The following is an 18,665-nucleotide window of genomic DNA, read 5'->3' as shown; positions in this document are numbered from 1 at the left end:
TGACGTTATTTGTACACGCTGTGACTATACAAATCACAACATGTACATAGGAACATGTTGGCATTATTTTGTCACTTATTCGGAGCAGTAGGCTAGTTGGAACTGATTACCTTCAGGATCCGTGCTAGGCTAAGCTACCGGTGGAGCCGTCTGACAGAGTTACAACACGCACAGAGATGAGAAGGGTATGCATGGACTTATCTAACTCTGGGGGTTACGGTGAATAAGCTAAAGTCTCAATAAGTCGGCTTGTTCCTTTAAGTCAGCGCAGAATAGATAAACATAAGCTTCTGCCATTGGCGCATGTCACCTTATTTGCAGATGGGCTAATGACAGTAAATAGGGCGGACATCGGCCAATTCTGATGTCCAGCCAACATCTCGGTGCATCCCTATTTTTTTTTGGGAATGCACGTATGAAATGTCTTTGAGAATTTTTTTCTGTTTCCGTTTGTCTGTTTCTTTTACCTGTGCGTTTTGAACTGACATTGTTTACACACTTTTCATTGTGTAAAATGTTAATATACAAATTATTTATAAGAATTTATTATTTGTAGTTTAAAATGTATAAGGTCCTTTTATAGTCATACAACAAATGCAGTTGTAGTCCTTTTATGCTACACAAGAACAACTCAACTGTTAATACAGACAAAGTAATCACAGACAGGTGCTTTGTTCAGAGACTCACATCGGTGCGTCGCTTGCAGTTCAAAATTCACAATTATAGGGGAAACGCAGCATTTACAATATTAACAGAAACATGTCTGAAAGTTGGTCTAACCTCCACCAGAACATCAAAGATGTTAGTAGACCACAGAGCCAACCAATCACACGGTTCCACCACCTTCTCCAGATAGTCTGCTGTGAAGGTCTTTACCTCAGATGGCTTACAGTCTCCTACACACAAATACATACAAATGTACACAATAGTACATTAACTGAGATCAGGAATGTAATGACTCATGTTATGATGATTTATATTATACTTAAGTCTGAATATTAAAGATCGTCTGTAGTCACCAAGCATGTAGTCCTGGTACGCCTTGAATCTCTCATAGAACAGCAGGTGGCTGGTCTGGAAGATGTCAGGAAGACTTGAATTCGCAGCTCCATGGCGCTCACATTTTTGCAGCCTAGTCCCTGACTTTTCAGAGTTAAAATGGTCTGTGCCACTATCTTCATCATCATCATCACTCTTATCTTCATCCTCCTCTTCATTCTGAAACAGAGCTGTTGAAAAAGACGTATGCATTATTAACTGTTCTGTTGCCAACTGAACTACCTGACAAAGCTAACGTTAATATGCCAATATCTGACCCATTTGGAGATACTAAAGATATCTTTTGTGACTCTAAAAAGAACGTACTTTTTGGAAGTTATGTTATCTAAGATGCTACAGTGACTCCGTTTACATAGTTGATTGATTTTGAGTGGACAATTCTACAGATTAGGCTTGCCGCGGGAAGTCAGTGTTACATGGTGTTGGGCCGATTACATGACTTGCCCCTCCCCCCGCTTCTTATCATGCAAGACTACTGCAAACCAGAAGTGTGGGTGTTGGGACAGATGCTTACTCTTCTTTAAGACACACTTCTTTGTCAGACCAACAAAGTGCTGAGTCTTTGTTATGGCAGCTCTCCGGTACACTGACTGTCTAAACAGTAGTCTAAATTACTTATAGCTAGTTTTAGGGAGAAGGTGCTATCATCATAGACTGTGCTTTGGTACTGTCTGGTAGCACAAACATAAACCATGTGACATATTCTAACCAATAGAATACATTTAGTTAATTATTAAAACAAATGAAATTAAAGCTGCAAGCAGCGTTGGACGGGCCCTTGCGCCTCTGTGTGCGTCGGGGTTACTGGCGGACGCCGCTCCTTGCAATCGTGCATTTGCGCAGTACTCAGACACCGCAAATCGTCACATATGAAAAGGGAACTCCCTGCTGAGTTCAATGATACCACACACAAGACTCTACGTCATATGGTTCATCAGCTGTGAAAGGGGGCATGACCAAAGCATAGAGGTCGGGGCAAACCTTTACCAATTAACAAGGAAGTCTCTGCTGAGTTCATCGATACCTCACACAAAACTCTACCTTAAACAGTTAAAATGTTATGAAATGGGGCGTGGCTTATGCATTGGGGGCGGGCCAAACCATCACCAATCAAAAACAAACTCTGCTGAGTTCAATGATACCTCACACAAGGGTCTACCTTAAACAGTTCAAATGTTATAACAGGGGCGTGATTCTGAGTACGTGGGTGTGGTTAAAGTATAGGGGGCGGCTCAGTATCACATGTAGACCACACTTTATAAGTTTCATGTAAATCGGATGTTGTTTGTCATATAAGGCTGATTTCCTGTTGCCAGCATGACCGCTATGACCAAAAGTCAATATTGGCCTGTATATGTCCTCAGGCCTGGACTCTTGTTGATTGTCATATGCTTGAAATTTCCCACAATGTACACTGTAGTTACAGCCACTTTCTTGTTCATCGCTAAACACTCAAAATGGCTGCCACGCCACGCCCACACCGTTTGATGAAAAGTTTTTCTTTAAGGTGTTGAGATGGTACAGACCAAATTTGAAGTCCATCCGATGAAATCTCTACGAGGAGTTCATTAAGTATAGCACCTTGACTTTTAGGCCTACTTCCTGTTGCCACTAGGGGGCGCTATGACTTTGAGTCAATTTTGTCGGGTAAATGTCCTCAGAGTTAGAGTCTTATGAATCATGAAAAGTTTCGAGGCAATTGGACAATGCACACTAGAGTTACACCCACTTCCTGTTTCGAAGGCAAAACGCACAAAATGGCCGCCACGCCACGGCCTATGACGAAAAAATTGTCTTTTAACAACTTTTCATCTTTAACGTCTCAAGATGGCACAGACCAAATTTGAAGTTGATCGGATGAAATCTCTAGGAGGAGTTCGTTAAAGTATGACGTGGAAATGGCCAAAATCACACTAATTTCGAACTTTCAATTCAAAATGGCAGACTTCCTGTTGGGTTTAGGGTATGGCTCCAATGACGTGTTCTGCGCGTCTGGACATGATAGATATGTGTACCAAGTTCCGTGAGTCTACGTTACACATACTGCAGGGGCTCAATTTTTTTAAGTTTTGTATTCCCGAAACCCTTAAAATATGTAAATTTTCACCAGACTTGATGCGACCGCCAATTTTGGTGAGTTTTTGAATATGTTAAGCCCCTCAAAAAGCCAATTCACTTGCAGAAAATAATAATAATAATAATAATAATAATAATTCCTTCAGTTTCAATAGGGCCTTCACCGCTCTCGGGGCCTAATAATAATAATAATAATAATAATAATAATAATAATAATAATACCTTCAGTTTCAATAGGGCCTTCGCCGCTGTCGGCACTCGGGCCCTAATAATAATAATAATTCCTTCAGTTTCAATAGGGCCTTCGGGCCCTAATTAAAGCTGCAAGCAGCGATGAACGGGCCCTCGCCTTCTTGCAGTCGGGGGTACTGGCAGACGCAACATCACATGTAGACCACACAAGTTTCATGTAAATCTGTTCATGTTTTAACAGCCACCTACAGGAAGTTGTTCCTCCATAACTTGCGCATTGTTTTAGCTATCAAAATTCTTTTGATAACTTTTAGTCACGAGGGTCCACCGAGTCTATATCCAAGTTTTCGTGCAGATTGGACTCACGGCCCAGGAGGAGTTAGACAAAGTATGTTTCACATATATCGCGATGTGGCTAATTAATAAAAAAAATTCTAACAGCGCCATCTAATGGCCAATTCACTCTAAATTTGGTATGGATGCTCAAACCCCTATGCGGAACAACTGTGTCATGTTTGGTGTCAATCGGAATAAATCTTGTAAGATACGCAACTTCCTGTTTCGACAGTCCCCTACAGGAAGTTGTTACTCTGTAACTTGCGCATTATGTTAGCTATCAAAATTCTTTTGATAACTTTTTGTCACGAGGGTCCACCGAGTCTACGTGTACATTTTTGTGCAGATGGGACTCGCGCTTATGTGAACCAGTCTTTGTTGAACTTTAATGCTTTACAAAAACCAAGTAAGCGCTGTGATTACTCTTCTGAAGTGATTTTGGAGAGGGAAATTAGGAAGAAATACACTGGTTGACTGACATGACACCATTGTATTCATATAATATCAATCCAGGCTAAAGTGAATATTAATAATGCATGCATGTTGCTTCCTCTAAATTTCAGGTTGTGGTCGACTAGCGGGGCCTAAAATACTGTGTATCCAAGAGCACTTAAATCAGTGTAAATTACGTTATATCAGAAACAGACTGCTGTTGTAGATTAGTGTTACGTTTCCAGCGTCGCAGCTCCGTACCAGAACGTTAGTTGGGACAGCCGCCTTGTTTCTTTAGGCTAACTATGTTAGCTTTAGCCTGGCTGGTAGCAGCTTTCTGCGGTGAAAAATGGCCGGGATATGTCGTGATTACGTTGCATTAATCAGGTGATTTAGTTTATCTTTGCAGCGAACATAAAACACTGACTACTGTAGCTTCACTACCCATGGAAAAGCATGTGCATCACTGTGTTAGCGGAAGCTGCCGCTTACGGTACTTTTCTACATATGGGAGAGCCTCACTTCCCATAACAACCCCCCCCTTTGCTTATCAAGCAGCAAAGAAGTTGCAGCGTCAACATCTCAACATCCTGCGATGTGACTATCGCGCATGCGCACATCACGATGTAGACGATGAAACTAAATATCGTGCAGCCCTAGCTCAAAGTGAATTTGCTAATTAATAAAAAAAATGAAAGCAGCGCCATCTAAAGGCCGATTGATGCCATATTTGGCACACAGCCTAATTGGCACACGAGGAACAACTTTTCTAAGTTTTGTGTCCATCGGAATAGCCGTTGGCAAGATACAACCGTTCTCGTTTCCACACCCACCTACAGTAAGTTGTAACTTTGTAACTTACGCATTTGTGTTAGCCGTCAATATTTTTTGATAACTTTTGTCACGAGGGTCCTCAGAGTCTATATGCAAGTTTTCGTGCCGATCGGACTCACGTCCCAGGAGTAGTTAGACAGAGTAGGCTTCCCATGTGTCAATATTTTGCGGATTCATTTCAAAAAAATTAAAACAGCGCCATCTAATGGCCGATTGATGCCAAGTTTGGCACAGATGCTAAACCGGCCATGAGGAACAACCTTGTCAAGTTTCGGGGGAATCGGAATAATTGTTGCCAAGATAACGCAACTTCCTGTTTAGACTGGAAGTTGCTATAACTTGCGCATTTTTTCAACTATCAAAATTCTTTGGATAACTTTTTGTCATAAGGGTCAACGGATACTACCTGCAAAGATTCAAGAAGATTGAAATCACGGCCTAGGACGAGTTCGAAAGAATACATGGTTTTTGAATGTGCGATGTACGGTTTGGGAGTTACAGGGCCAAACGCGTTTTTTCTGCAATAGCACCACCTAGTGTTGCATATGAGTTTTTTTTTTAATCTTTGCCATTTTCACCAGTTGTGACGTGTGCAAATTTTGGTGAGTTTTCGTGCATTCTAACCACCTCAAAAATGCGACAAAGGAATCAGAAAAATAATGTGACCAAAAACAATGGGTTCCTTCGCACTTTCAGTGCAAGGCACCGTTGGGGCCTTGCACTTTCGTGCTCGGGCCCTAATAATAATTCCTTCAGATTCAATTCCAATAGATAATTAATAAAGCTACAAATCTGCATGTATAGGGTTAAAATTCTATAAAGCCCATGTACAATATAAGCCTAAAGTTTTTCCAATAAAAGTACTTGTTACATTAATGACACTTTTTATTGTAAGCCAATCATTTATTGATATTGAGTTATCAAAGCATGTCTGCTGATCCCAAAAGAAGTTGCCGATTCTGGTACCCTCAAAATATAACGTGCACATTTCTACTTCTGTGAAAGATATACTTAGCTGACGCAATGGCACAAATCACAAGAGATCTTTTATGTTTTATAAAAAGCATAAAAAACATTCCGTTCATTATGACAGTCTAGTTAATTAATGGGAAACTATGATGTTGTGGATAATGATGTTTGGCAGATTTGACTGTGGCACAGCTACAGGCCAACACCATCTTTTCAACTAATCTTGATGCTTCCACTGATTTCCATTGATATTCTACCAACAGGTGAAACCAGTACCAACAGTATCAGAGAAAGTGTTGACTAGTTAAATTGTGGAATTTCACCAGCCCCCAAATGGGGTCCATGAAATAGAATGTAATCCTATTGTTCCCTCAACCTAACATTAAAAAAGGTTAATATCAGCTGAGGGAAGGAGGAGACAAAAAGCAGGTGTATTAGCTGACACATAGAATCCAAAAAGTCAAAGAGAATGAGCTTAAATCTCAAACTTGCCGAGATCCAAGTTAAAGTCCCAAGGAACTGTCACACTGCACAGCATCGTGTGAGCTGAAAAGATGAATCCCTCAATTGGCAACTATTTTGATAATTGATTAATTCCAGAAGAAATGCCAATAATATGCTTGTTCTCACTCCTACAATGAGGATTTTCTGTATTTTCTTCTGATATATATCACCTGAAGACATAACCTTGGACTACATACAACTAATCATTTAATCGACGACAAAAAAAAAAAATCAGTAGACTAATGAAAATAAAAATCATTTAGTTGCAGCCCTTACCGAATGAACATTAACGTAATAATGTTAACATTAGTGCAGAGTTTTTCCTGGCTCAGAATGGGCCTTTGGGGTGGGACTAAGCACGGCAGTAAGCATGATCAGTCGGCGTAGTTAGGGCAATGAGTCCGTTACCTTATTTGACAGAAATCTATGCATTTTCCTGTTATTTCTGACAATTTGATAAACAAAATTTATATTATGCCAGAGTAAATAAAACCCCAATAAATAAAACTGGTTAAAAAATATTAATATTTAAATAAATCAGCAGGAGAGTCCGGTACAGCTCGACTCTCAGATAAAACTGAGATTAGCTCTCATTCGAATTTATGTTCTGCTTGTTCAACGGTTGTTTGGTAAATTGCTCTTAACACATTTGGAGAGGATTTTAATTGCTATTTTTATACTCAATTCTTCATCATCATTTTGGTGCTGGTGATTTTCCTTTGGGGCAAGCTTAAACCTTTTGGGGGGCGCCAAACATTCCTTTATGCAGGAAAATCCCTGTATTGGTGGGTTAGTGCTACTGTCACTGGAAATGCTAATGTCATTTTCCTCACCCTTGCAAACTGTTCAAGCATGCACCAATAGCCAGATTTTTATCATGTATCATCAGTTGATTTATTCTTGGAAAGCAGACATTTGGTCTTTCAGTGTTATAGGATGGATGGTAAAACTGAGGGAAATAACTTAACGTTATGTGTTGTATCATGTAACGTTACTGAACAGCGTTTGGATGAGGCACAAACTGTGACTGCTATTGTCACGTTAATATAGAAAACATTGTTTAAACGCTAACCGACCCAAACACTACATTAACGTTTAACTTTAAAAATACATCAGGCAACCGGCCTACCTTACTAAAGTTAACGTTGGTTTGAAACGGAATTCTTCACAACAGCGAAACGTATTTACCGTAACGTTAGCTAGGCTAACTAGCTAGTTAGCTAGTGACGCTGACTAAGTTAGCAAACACTGACATTAGCTTCCACTTGAGTATTATAACAATGAATAAGATTCAACATGACACGGACCTTGAGTTATACCGGACACATTACGCCCCACTTCAATTCTTTTTTTTTCCATGTCGAGTTCAACCTTAACGTAGGACTCCAAATCAACCACCACGATGTCTGTCATCTCGTCCCCAGTTTTTCTCGTTCCTGCAGACGAGTTTTCACGGGCTTCTTGCTCCATGGATAATTAAAAATAACTACTTAATACTTCGCCAAGTAAATAGGTAAACTCAAATCAGCTAACAGTAGAGCTACGAAGTTGTGTCGGTTTGACAAACACACACAAACGTAACTGCACACACCCAGTTACTTTCAAAATATTCCCGGTCTGAAGAGCCGCAGCCAATCGAAAAAAGTACAACTGCAGGATGTCGCGCCCCCTAATATCCGTGAGCCAATGGAAAAAGAGAGCCGTCTAGGTCTATCCCACAGCAACAAATGTGCTGCAAATCCTCTAACGTTACTGCCGTCTGTCGTAAAGCAGATACAGAAGAAGAGTTTGGTCGTGGCAAGCAAGAACAGTGAGGCAAACCGTGGTGAATAACCCAAATGTAAATGTTAAGTCTGTGAAACGAATGTGTAACGTTAGCATGTCTGCCACGATATGTGGTTTAAGGGAACCGACGCAAAAGTCTTTAAACCGACGTAGCTACATCACACATGGATGGATTTATAATAATAACATCACCACATTAGTTAGCATTAGCATGCCGTTAAGCTAATGCGAATGATCATGTTGCTCCACAGAAAGCCATGGCCATTTCACAAATTCATTTTCACATTACGATGTTGTCGCACCCATTATTTCCATGTTCCATAAATTCGCGCGTGTGTGGAACGTTACAGGGTTACATAAAGCTGTATGAGCCCCTGTCAGCGCTAACGGACGGTTCCCGTAGAAAAACCCAGAGAAGCGTCTGCGGTTAACCAGATGTACGCTTATCATAAAAAAAACTGTTAATCCTCATCTTTAACGTCTGATTTAGTGTTAGAGTAAAGACAAATTGAAAAACACTTTCAATAAAGTGAGTGTGGCGTCTTTGTGTTGTTAGTAAACAAACTTCAACAAGCGAGGTAAGATTTATGTTTTGTCAGAAATATCAGACACAGGGACATCGTATGAAACCACATACTTTAAAACATACAAATACAATAGGAATAAAAAAGGCTAAATTAAAATAGACTTGTTGATAGGGATGTTCTGTGCAGCCATTGCAATACCAAGTAGGAAAGAGAGCAAATATAAAGAACGAATAACAATCTAGAATACCAGAGGTGCAAATCCAAAATATATTGCCAAAAATTGGTTAACAATATGAATCAATGGTTGCTTGTAGATATGTACAATATTAAATCTGAAGCAAGGGCATAACTTTGGGTTCAGCATTGAGATCTCCACTTTTGAGCAAAATTGAAATTTTGAACATCAAACATTTTCTGCATTCTGGTGAATTTTTCTGTTGTAACCCCCCATCCTCCTTGTAAATTATGCTAATGATCTGAAGTATAGGTAAGTGCAAGTCTAAAGGCCAATTTATGCTGCGGTGTTAAATTGGCTCCATGGGTACGTACAGGTGCTGGTCATATAATTAGAATATCATGAAAAAGTTGATTTGTCAGTAATTCCATTCAAAAAGTGACATTTGTATATTATATTCATTCATCACACACAGAGTGATATATTTCAAATGTTCATTTCTTTTAATTGTGATGATTATAACTGACAACTAATGAAAATCCCAAATTCAATATCTCCGAAAATTAGAATATTACTTAAGACCAATACAAAAAAGGACTTTTAGAAATGTGGAAATGTGCATGTTCCAAAATTCAGGAAGCACAGTTGAACACACAGATACTGTCCAAGATATATACATACAACATTTGTTCTGGAGTTAACTGTTATTAGAACTGTTTGGATCACATCAGCTGTACCGGTGACTCAGCACAATGCTAAAAAATAGCTGCTACATGTGCATTTCGCGGACTTACAGGAGCTAAATGTATTGATTAGAAAATAATTTTTTTTCAGCAGATATCTAAGTTGTAACAACATTATGCTAGCAAAGCGGTTTTGTGTTTATATATGTGTGATATTTATTCTGTTTGGGAAATCACACAATCTCTACAAAGGTAGCTCAATTGTCTGGCTGACTAACGTTAAACAGGGAATTGTCTCTGTTGCTTAAATTTCGGACATATAGTAGCTAAATCTATCCATCAAAAAAAAAAAAGTTTCAGCAAGATAACTTAGGCCACTAGTACCAAAATTATCTTTTTTTCCCCCATCTTCCCTGACATCGTTTCAAGAATGTTTGCGTCCAAATGGATCCATTTGTAAATGACTCAACACACTACTTCATATTCCAGGCCTATAGGTGACGCTGTTTCTGCTACAGAAATTCACAAAAAACGGAGAAGAGGCAGAGCATGCACATAAAGCTTGCATGCTGTATACAAACAGTCAGTAGAAGAAAAAACCAAACAGCCCTAGTAACCCTAATAGGCTCAATATCTTCTCCAGCAGGAACACAAGCATGTAGTCCGCCATTGTTGTTGTGATGAGACGTCGTCGTGGGATAAGAGGTCGAAGGCCAGAGGTCGAGGGGTGTGGCGTATGCGGTTTTGCCATCCAAACGAAGACACAAGGGCTCCATTTCCAAAAAAGTGCGTCTTCAGGCAGTGCGTTTACAGGATTCGTTTAGACGATCGGCCAAAATTATGCAAAATGTACGTTTACACCAAAAAGCGTCTCCGTGTGGATGGCCCCTTAGTTAGCTATCAAAGCAGTTTGTTTTTTATATGTGCATTATTTATTCAGTTTGGGTAAACCCAAAATCTCTACAAAGCTAACGTTAGCTTGAGTTGGCTGGCTGACTAAACAGGGACCAGAAATTGTCTCTGTTGCTTAGAGTTCGCGGACAAACTTTCTCCTTTTGGATGGCAGGCATATTGTACTAGTGTGGTTCGCATATCCGTCTCCTCTGGTAATTGTGGTTACGTAGGTCTCATAATGTTACATATGTGGGTCTCATAGCTGTGACCGGACACAAAAATTGGCGACGAAGCAGTGTGACGTCATGTGGTCTCTATGAATAGAGAATCTTTGGTAAAGGCTGTCCATGTTTTCATCTTAAACTTTGACCCTCTCACTATGTGTTTTAATTTCATCAAAGTTGATTGGAACATTTTGGTCACCTAAAAATGTCGTGTTTAGCATTTGGTTGCACCTTGCCAACCAAGCCATCAAGCTAGCGCTAGTGTTAGTTGGTAACTTGAGGGAAACTTAGCTGATTTTCTGTGTGCTGTTGTTCATGCAGATGAATGGCACCAGTAGGGTTAGGCATCAACTGACAATGAATTTCATACAGTCTAATTTTGTTGCTGTTATTAAGTTATATGACTCAATAATGTGTTCATTTTATTTTATTCACTGTACTGTAACCCACCGAAATAACACAGGGTCCAACATACGTTGGTCATATACAATCAGCCAGTGCCCGAAAAAAAACCATTTCATTCAAATCATTTTCAAGATATTGCTTTCTGAGCGTTACTATGCCTGCTCTTCTTTTCGAGACTTCACTCTACTCTGCCCACGTCTCTCAGCACGCTGCCCGGAGACAGACACAGGCAGGCTTGTTAACTTCATACATGAAATGGCAGTCAATATAAACAACATATGAGTTAAAACACAAAAGAACATTCATTGCGTCTTGGAAAAAACATACAACTGGGTTGAAAATGATGTATGCATTGTTTGTATTTAGTGACTACTAGCAAAGCCGGTCTACGGAAAGCCTTTCCACTCCCTATTCAGCCTCATTGTACCAAATTTGTTTGGAGTTCCACCAGAGTTCCACTTGGGGTGATCGTGGTCCAGTGCTAAAAAAAATGGGACTCTATGGAGCTAGACGGCTAAATTTGTCTCTGTTGCCTGATTGTCGTTGAGAAATCTCAGATTTGATTGTAGTTTTTCATGGATTATAGGTCGAAAGTTGAATGAACGAGTACTTATGCCCTTTCGATTTCTTACAGGTTGAGTCGTTGTTGCCCATAACATGCTAGCATTCTTCTAATGAATGCTGGTTGGTCAGTCAAGGGCTGATTACGGTCGGCGATCCCGCTTGATGGCATCTGATGCAGAACCAGAATGTCAGAGTGAATATTTCGGCGTGGTATTTAAAACATTAGCAAACCTCTTTCTAGCACGTGTATTGACAGGGAGAGCCTTACCTGTTAGCTGTGTTGTCGACGCCTCGAGAGAAAAAAGGAAGCGACTCAGAGCTTGCTGTAAAGCAGTATCTCTGGCCGTATGTGTATGACGTCATTGACATTTTAGAAGGCTTTTTAGAACAAAAAAACCACTTTAAAAAAATCTAACACCCAGGAGTGTGTATTTTCTTAGCCTCCCCTTTCGAATGCAACATTCAAATTACTAGACAAAAACTTATATCCTGAGAAAAGTGGATTTTGAGGAGTATAGCTCCATAGAGTCCCATTCATTCTGCACTGGCCTGTGAGCGCCCCCTATATGGAACTCTGGTGGAACTGCAACCAGTTCAGAAGCTGGAAGTAACGAGAGAATGCAACTTCTTTCCTTATTAGAAATTCTTTGCTACTAGCGTGTTTACTAACGTTACGAGTGTGTCCAAACAGCTGTTGGCGATTGGAGCGGAGTAGAAAACCTGCGGTTGATGGTGCACGGCTGACTCATGAGCTTGCAGCTCTTATTCATCTTGCCCACACTGCCTAAACAAAACAAAATGTATCGCTTTGTATAGCGTCGTCCAGTCCAGAAAGGGCGCCATGTGTAGTAGTTGTGTAGTTGTAACCAGTATCAGTATGTGGTTTGTTGAAACTATTTTATGTGCTTGCTTTAAATCTCAGATTGATCAACAACAGTGAGTCTGCAGACCAACAAAGACAACATGGACGCTACAGGAGCACAAACATGGTATGCACACACACTCTTTACAGTTTACCAGGCTGGCCCTGTGTACAACCAAAGAAGTTCTAATAAGGGAAGAAGTTCCACTCTCTCGTTACTTCCGGCTTCTGAACTGTTTGCAGTTCCTGGCTCACAGGCCAGTGCAGAATGAATGGGACTCTATGGAGCTATACCCCTAGGCTAAGAAAATACACACTGCTGGGTGTTAGATTTTTTTAAAGTGTTTTTTGTGTTCTAAAAAGCCTTTTTAAAATGTCAGTGACGTCATACACACATACGGCCAGAGATACTGCTTTACGGCAAGCTCTGAGTCGCTTCCTTTTTTCTCTCGAGGCATCGACAACACAGCTAACGGGTAAGGCTCTCCCTGTCAATACACGTTGAGAGGTTTGCTAATGTTTTAAAAACCACGCCGAAATTTTCACTCTGACATTCTGGTTCTGCTTCGGATGCCGTCAAGCGGGATCTCTGATTGTAATCAGTACTTCACTGACCAATCAGCATTCATTAGCAGAATGCTAGCGTGTTATGGGTAACAACAACTCAACCTGTAAGAAATTGAAAGGACATAAGTACTCGTTCATTCAACTTTCGACGTATAATCTAGGTTGAACTTGCAAAAAATACAATCAAATCTGAGATTTCTCAACGACAATCGGGCAAAAGAGACAAATTTAGCCGTCTAGCACCATAGAGTCTCATTAATTTTGCACTAGACCGCTATCACCCCCAGTGGAACTCTGGTGGAACTGCAACCAAATTCGGTACAATGGGGCTAAATAGGGAGTGGAAAGGATTTCCGTAGACCGGCTTTGGTACAACCTATATAAATGATCAGATTGATTCAGTCATATGATATGGTGAATGTACATCAAGCCTCAGCTTTGCTGTGAAAGCAGATTTTGATATCCAGTCATTCTGACACCTGTGTGTACAATGCACAGCATATATATATATATATAGATATATAGATTACTCTGTTACCGCTGGAAATTCCGCCGGATTTCACTTTTTTTGGGTCGGATGTTCGGTACCTTCCGCTTTCTTTGTTGGAGTTTTAAACTCAAAATTTAAAATAGAGTCGATTTATGACGACTATGCTCCTCAGATCCCTGCAGGGTAAATCGAGTCAGCTAGCTAGACTATCTGTCCAGTCTGAGTTTTCTGTTGCATGACATAAACAATTTTTGAACGTACATATGTTCCACCAAAACAAGTTCCTTCCCGAAGCTATTTTGCAGCGGCACTGTTGCTCTGCATGGTACTTAGCGCCGCCCATGATGATTGTGATTGGTTTAAAGAAATGCCAATAAACACACGTTTCTCCCATCCCGGAATGCTGTGTGGACTAGCCAGACCCTCCTCCACAGCACAGCGGAGCAAGGTCTGGCCCCTCCACACATATACCTCCTTCACACCACCTAACAGGGTTTGGCTAAGGTTGTCTGATCAGGGTTCAACCCTCCTTTTGGAAATTCAAACCAAGCCAGTCTACATGGATATATCCCTGGTCATGACAATTCATGACATTCCCCTTGTCTTAAAATGGTCATAAATTGATAACCTACTTCCATGTCCAGCTGCTGCAATAAATATGCAGCGGTGGAGAAATCAGTCTTCAATAAATTATCTGAGGAGTGTTTGATGGTTATTTATTTGTGCTGTTCACTGAATATGACGTGTAAAGCCCCGCCCATTTCTTGCACTTAAGGTAATTGTTATGCATTGCTCCCGGGTTGACCCAGGTGAGCTCTGAATTGTCATGACAAGGTCTATACCCATATAGACTGGCTTGGTTTGAATTTCCAAAAGGCATTGGCACTGGCATGTGTGTAGAGCGAGTGAGAGAGTGACGGCAATTAGCTTCGGCGCAAGTACTGAGAGTCATAGTGAGAGAAACAAAGTGTCTTCCCTGTGCTTTCTGACCACGTGGAAAATTTTGAAGATAGACCTCAACAGTCCCGCCCACAGCCGATTCCGGAAGTAAAAATCCCTTTGATTTTCTCCATAAGGATTTCGAATATCAGTCATAATGTCTAAACCATCCGAGATAGACTGACCCCGAGCTACATGGTTGTGAAATGAAGGTTTCTGCTCCTGTAGAAGCTAGAAGTCCGTATGAAATCAACCTTGTTTTAAGAAAAACATGTTTTATCCGTGATTTAATGGAGAAAAACTACACTACCCACAATCCTAAGCGTAACAGCAACGTCTCTGATTGGTCCAACTCGCTGTTACCATAGAAACGTTTATCGTACCCGCGAAACTGCGAACGGCTAGAGCGAGCTTCTACCATTGAAGTCTATGATAGTTTCTTGTACCTTTGCCTTTTTTGCCGTTTTCAAAATGTTTTTTTGCGCCGAATCAAATGTGTTATGCTCACTATTCATCTCGTAGCTGGTTGGCTTGTTTCCAGACTTAAATGTCTATATATATATAAGCAATTTTCGAAACGTCAATGAAACACTTGAGTGGGGAAAACACTTCCGGAGATAGAGCTGAAAAAAAGTGGCCGGTCACTGTTGAGCTCGATGCAACACTGCCAAGCGACGTGCATCGCCGAGACGTGTAGTTACATTTTTCAAGAGGTGCACGTCAGGCTAAGGCGTAGGGTCCGTGTCTCCACGTACCATAGCCACTGTGTAGATTTAACACAGAAGCATAAATCACGCTTAACTGTCCCTCCTCCTAACTCCTTGCAGCTCCGGAGAATGTCTCCCGCGCTGCGTCGGTCAGCTCTCCCATAAGCGTGATTTATGGATCTGTGGAGGCTCCAAACAAAGCTTTCGCCGTAGCCTACGCAAGTGGCCAGAAGTTTATACTTTGATCCCTTAAGAGAATAGCAGAGCTGGAGTGTGTGTGTGCGTGGGGAGTGTGTGGTAGAGCGAGTAAGAATCTGACGGTGATTAGCTTCGGAGCAAGTACCGACTCTGGAGGCATAGTGAGAGAAACAAAGTGTCTCCCCTGTGCTTTCTGACCACGGTGGGAAATCTGTAGCAGGAAAAGTTAACCCTCTCCTTAATTTTATGTTGTTTATGCAGAAGGAGAACCAGGAAATGAGTAGGGGGAAATGCAACTCTACCAAGCCACGGCCGAGCATTGCCGCAACATGTAGTTGCATTTTTCGAGAGGTACACATCAGGCTACGGCATAGGGTTCAGCATAGGGTCCATGTCTCCACGTACTTATGTACGTAGCCATGGTGTAGATTTAACCCAGAAGCATAAATCAAGCTATATGCGCTCTCCTCCCAGCGAGCCACGACACAGTTTATGGCCCCAATGACACGTATTGTCACCATGACAACTAACAATCGCCATTTTGTTGTGTACCAATCAAATGGCCACGGCAAACAGTCCAATGGCTGTTCTATTTTATTTCTATGAGCTGGATACATGGTTAAATGTTATTTGCTCTTACCAGTGTATCGTCTTATGTACAGTATTTTGTCCCTAGCAAATCCCGCCAATAGGTCCCAAAACATCCCAGTTAGATAGTAAATGCCGTAAACATATTGTTTGTAAATCTTTACAATCATTCCCTGAAGGAACCAAGCAGGCCTGCCTTGTTGCATATCCAAATTTTCTTCAAAATGTGCCAGGTTGGAGGTTGTGGTTGCTGTTCCTCAAAGCGACCGGAGTTTAGAATGTAAACACAAAGAAAGCGGAAGGTAAGGGGCATCCGGTGGACTATGTACGACAGTAAGCATGATCGGTTTGCGTACAGTAAAGGCAATGAGTCTGTTACCTTATTTGACAGAAATCTGTATGCATTTGCCTGTCATGTCTGACATGACATGTCTGACAAAATACCACCGTTAAATCACCAGGAGATTTTGGCACAGCCTGACTCTGGAAGGTAAAACTGAGATAAGCGCTCTTCTATTCAAGTTTATGTTCTGCTTTTTCAACTGTTTGGTAAATTGCTATTAAACACAGTTCGAGAGGATTTTTTCTCTCAATTCTTATCATTTTGGTGCTGGTGATTTTCCTTTGGGACTGGCTAAAACCTCATTGGGGGGCACCACAAATTCCTCTATGCAGGAAAAACTCTGCATTCATGGAAAACTAAAGAAGCCAAAACACACAGGAAATACATAGTCTTTTAAGACTGTCATGTGCCCTTGATTTTTGCAATGTGTCTACATCAGTCATTTCCAGTATGCAGTATACAGTTTGGCTTTGTTAAAAGGTTCAGTAGATAACTGTTATTAAAAAAAACTTCTTTGGTCTCTCCATATAGTTGTTCTTTAACATGTTTCCTCATCTTCTCTCACCAGGTAATTGATTTAGCCGAGCTGCTGATTCTTGTTAAGATGTGTGATCAGAAAAATTGTGGTGACCAAGGTGAGATGTTAAACACTGATGATGTGGACGAGTTGTCAGCCAGTGATGAATCTGAGCCTGAAGAACGACCCAGCAGTGCTCCCTTTGACCCAGAACTGGATGATGATGATGATGATGATGATTATTATGGTGGAGAGGCTGAGATCTCTGCTCTAGCTGCTGGACACCAAGCTCAGAGTTCCTTCAGTCTGAGAGGAGGGAGCTCAGCTTTCTCAAACCGTAGCCACAGCATCTTTGAATGCCTGGACAGTGTTGCCCGGCCAACCGCCTCCTCTCTGAGCCAGGATAACGTTACTGACGGAGTATTTGCTCGGCCTCTGCCTCCACATCCCAGCAGAAAGACAAGTCAGCCTCTGTCCAACTGCCCCACACCGGCAAAGAAAAAAGGAGTTCCGGACTACCTGGTGCACCCTGAGCGCTGGACCCGCTACAGTCTGGAAGAAGTGACAATGACCTGCGACAAGGGCAACAGATGGGCAGCTCACAACTTCCTCTCCAGTCTGCAGCAGAGGAAAGAGCTGCAGGAGAGCGGGAGTGATTCCTCCTGTGACATCCAGCAGAAGATTATCTTCTCCAGACCCAGCGGGCTGCTGACTGAACAACCTGCTGAACAGCTGTCAGCTGTTGGAGGCAAAGAGGAGACACACCTTAGTCATCTGGAGGAGGTCGACGAGGATGAGGAGGGCGCGGAGAAAGCCAGAAACCAGAGTGTAGAAAAAGCTGAGGAAAGGGCGAGAGATGAAGAAAAAGACATGAGGGGAGTTTTGGATCGACCAGAGAAGAAGAAACCGGTGCAGAAAGAAAAAGAGGAGGAGGAGGAGGAAGAGGCCAACCCCAACTTTACCTCCTTCAGGAAGACCAAGCGTAAGAACTACAGGAAAAGCTCAGGGCGAGATGATAACTGACCACGACACAGCTCTTTGCCGCCTCATCACTGTGTCAAAATAGTACAAACAGCAGATGTAAAAAACATGTTATGTAAAAAAACATTGTTGTCCATTTAAATGTGCTGACTTTACTATTTCTTACTTACTTTCTATATTCTCAGAAAGGCGAAGCTCTGCTACTTGGGTGGAGTGATTTGCTTTGCAGCAAGCCTTTCTGAGAATATAGTTCCCGGTTTGTTTAGGGTTAGAAGATGGCTGTGTCTCATGTTAGGTTGTTTTTTTGTACAAGCTGTGACTCTACAAATCACAACATGTAAATAGGAACATGTTGGCGTTATTTTGTCACTTATTCGGAGCAGTAGGCTAGTTGGAACCAATTACCTGCAGGTTCTGTGCTAGGCTAAGCTACCGGTGGAACCGTCGGACAGCGTTACAACACGCACGGACACGAGAAGGGTATGTATCGACTTGTCTTACTCTGGGGGTTACGGTGAATAAGCTAAACTCGCAATAAGTCAGCGTGTTCCTTTAAGTTCTGTTTACACTCAAGGAATCTAGAAGTTTCTTTGTTTACACTCAGCTGGTCACACTGGGGAGGGAAATTAGAATCAGTGTAGGAATTTAAAACTGGTAGTCTTTATCCTGATTTGATTTACATTTTTTGAAGCATGTTCTGTATTTTGGAATAGTCTCAATCTTAAATAAAAATGTTGATTTGTATTATTTACTTTATTATTTGTCATTCTTTTAAAACAATGAAAAGAAATTCAGAAAAATGTGGCTTATTGAA

At 41.2% G+C, this 18,665-nt stretch overlaps 2 protein-coding genes across 2 annotated transcripts in view; one reads left to right on the top strand and one right to left on the bottom strand.

Annotated features, from left to right (window-relative positions):
• shcbp1 (SHC SH2-domain binding protein 1) overlaps positions 1–8,016 on the bottom strand; it is a 31,439-nt gene extending 23,423 nt beyond the window's left edge. Inside the window, exons 1-3 of the mRNA XM_078260841.1 lie at positions 7,710–8,016; positions 1,020–1,229; positions 781–896 (exon numbers count right to left, since the gene is read on the bottom strand). Coding sequence (XP_078116967.1) covers positions 781–896; positions 1,020–1,229; positions 7,710–7,872 — 489 coding nt within the window. The 5' untranslated portion in view covers positions 7,873–8,016. The remainder of the gene's footprint in view (positions 1–780; positions 897–1,019; positions 1,230–7,709) is intronic.
• Positions 8,017–8,129: 113 nt separating this feature from the next.
• tssc4 (tumor suppressing subtransferable candidate 4) lies at positions 8,130–18,598 on the top strand. Its single transcript, XM_078256200.1, has 3 exons — positions 8,130–8,212; positions 12,582–12,648; positions 16,922–18,598. Exons 1-3 carry the CDS (start codon positions 8,130–8,132, stop codon positions 17,891–17,893), a joined length of 1,122 nt encoding a protein of 373 aa, XP_078112326.1. The 3' UTR covers positions 17,894–18,598.
• Positions 18,599–18,665: the final 67 nt, after the last annotated feature.

The sequence above is a fragment of the Sander vitreus genome, chromosome 1 (assembly GCF_031162955.1).
Source record: "Sander vitreus isolate 19-12246 chromosome 1, sanVit1, whole genome shotgun sequence".
NCBI lineage: Eukaryota > Metazoa > Chordata > Actinopteri > Perciformes > Percidae > Sander > Sander vitreus.
The sequence above is the reverse complement of the archived record's forward strand: the minus strand, read 5'-3'. Positions and strand labels throughout refer to the sequence as shown.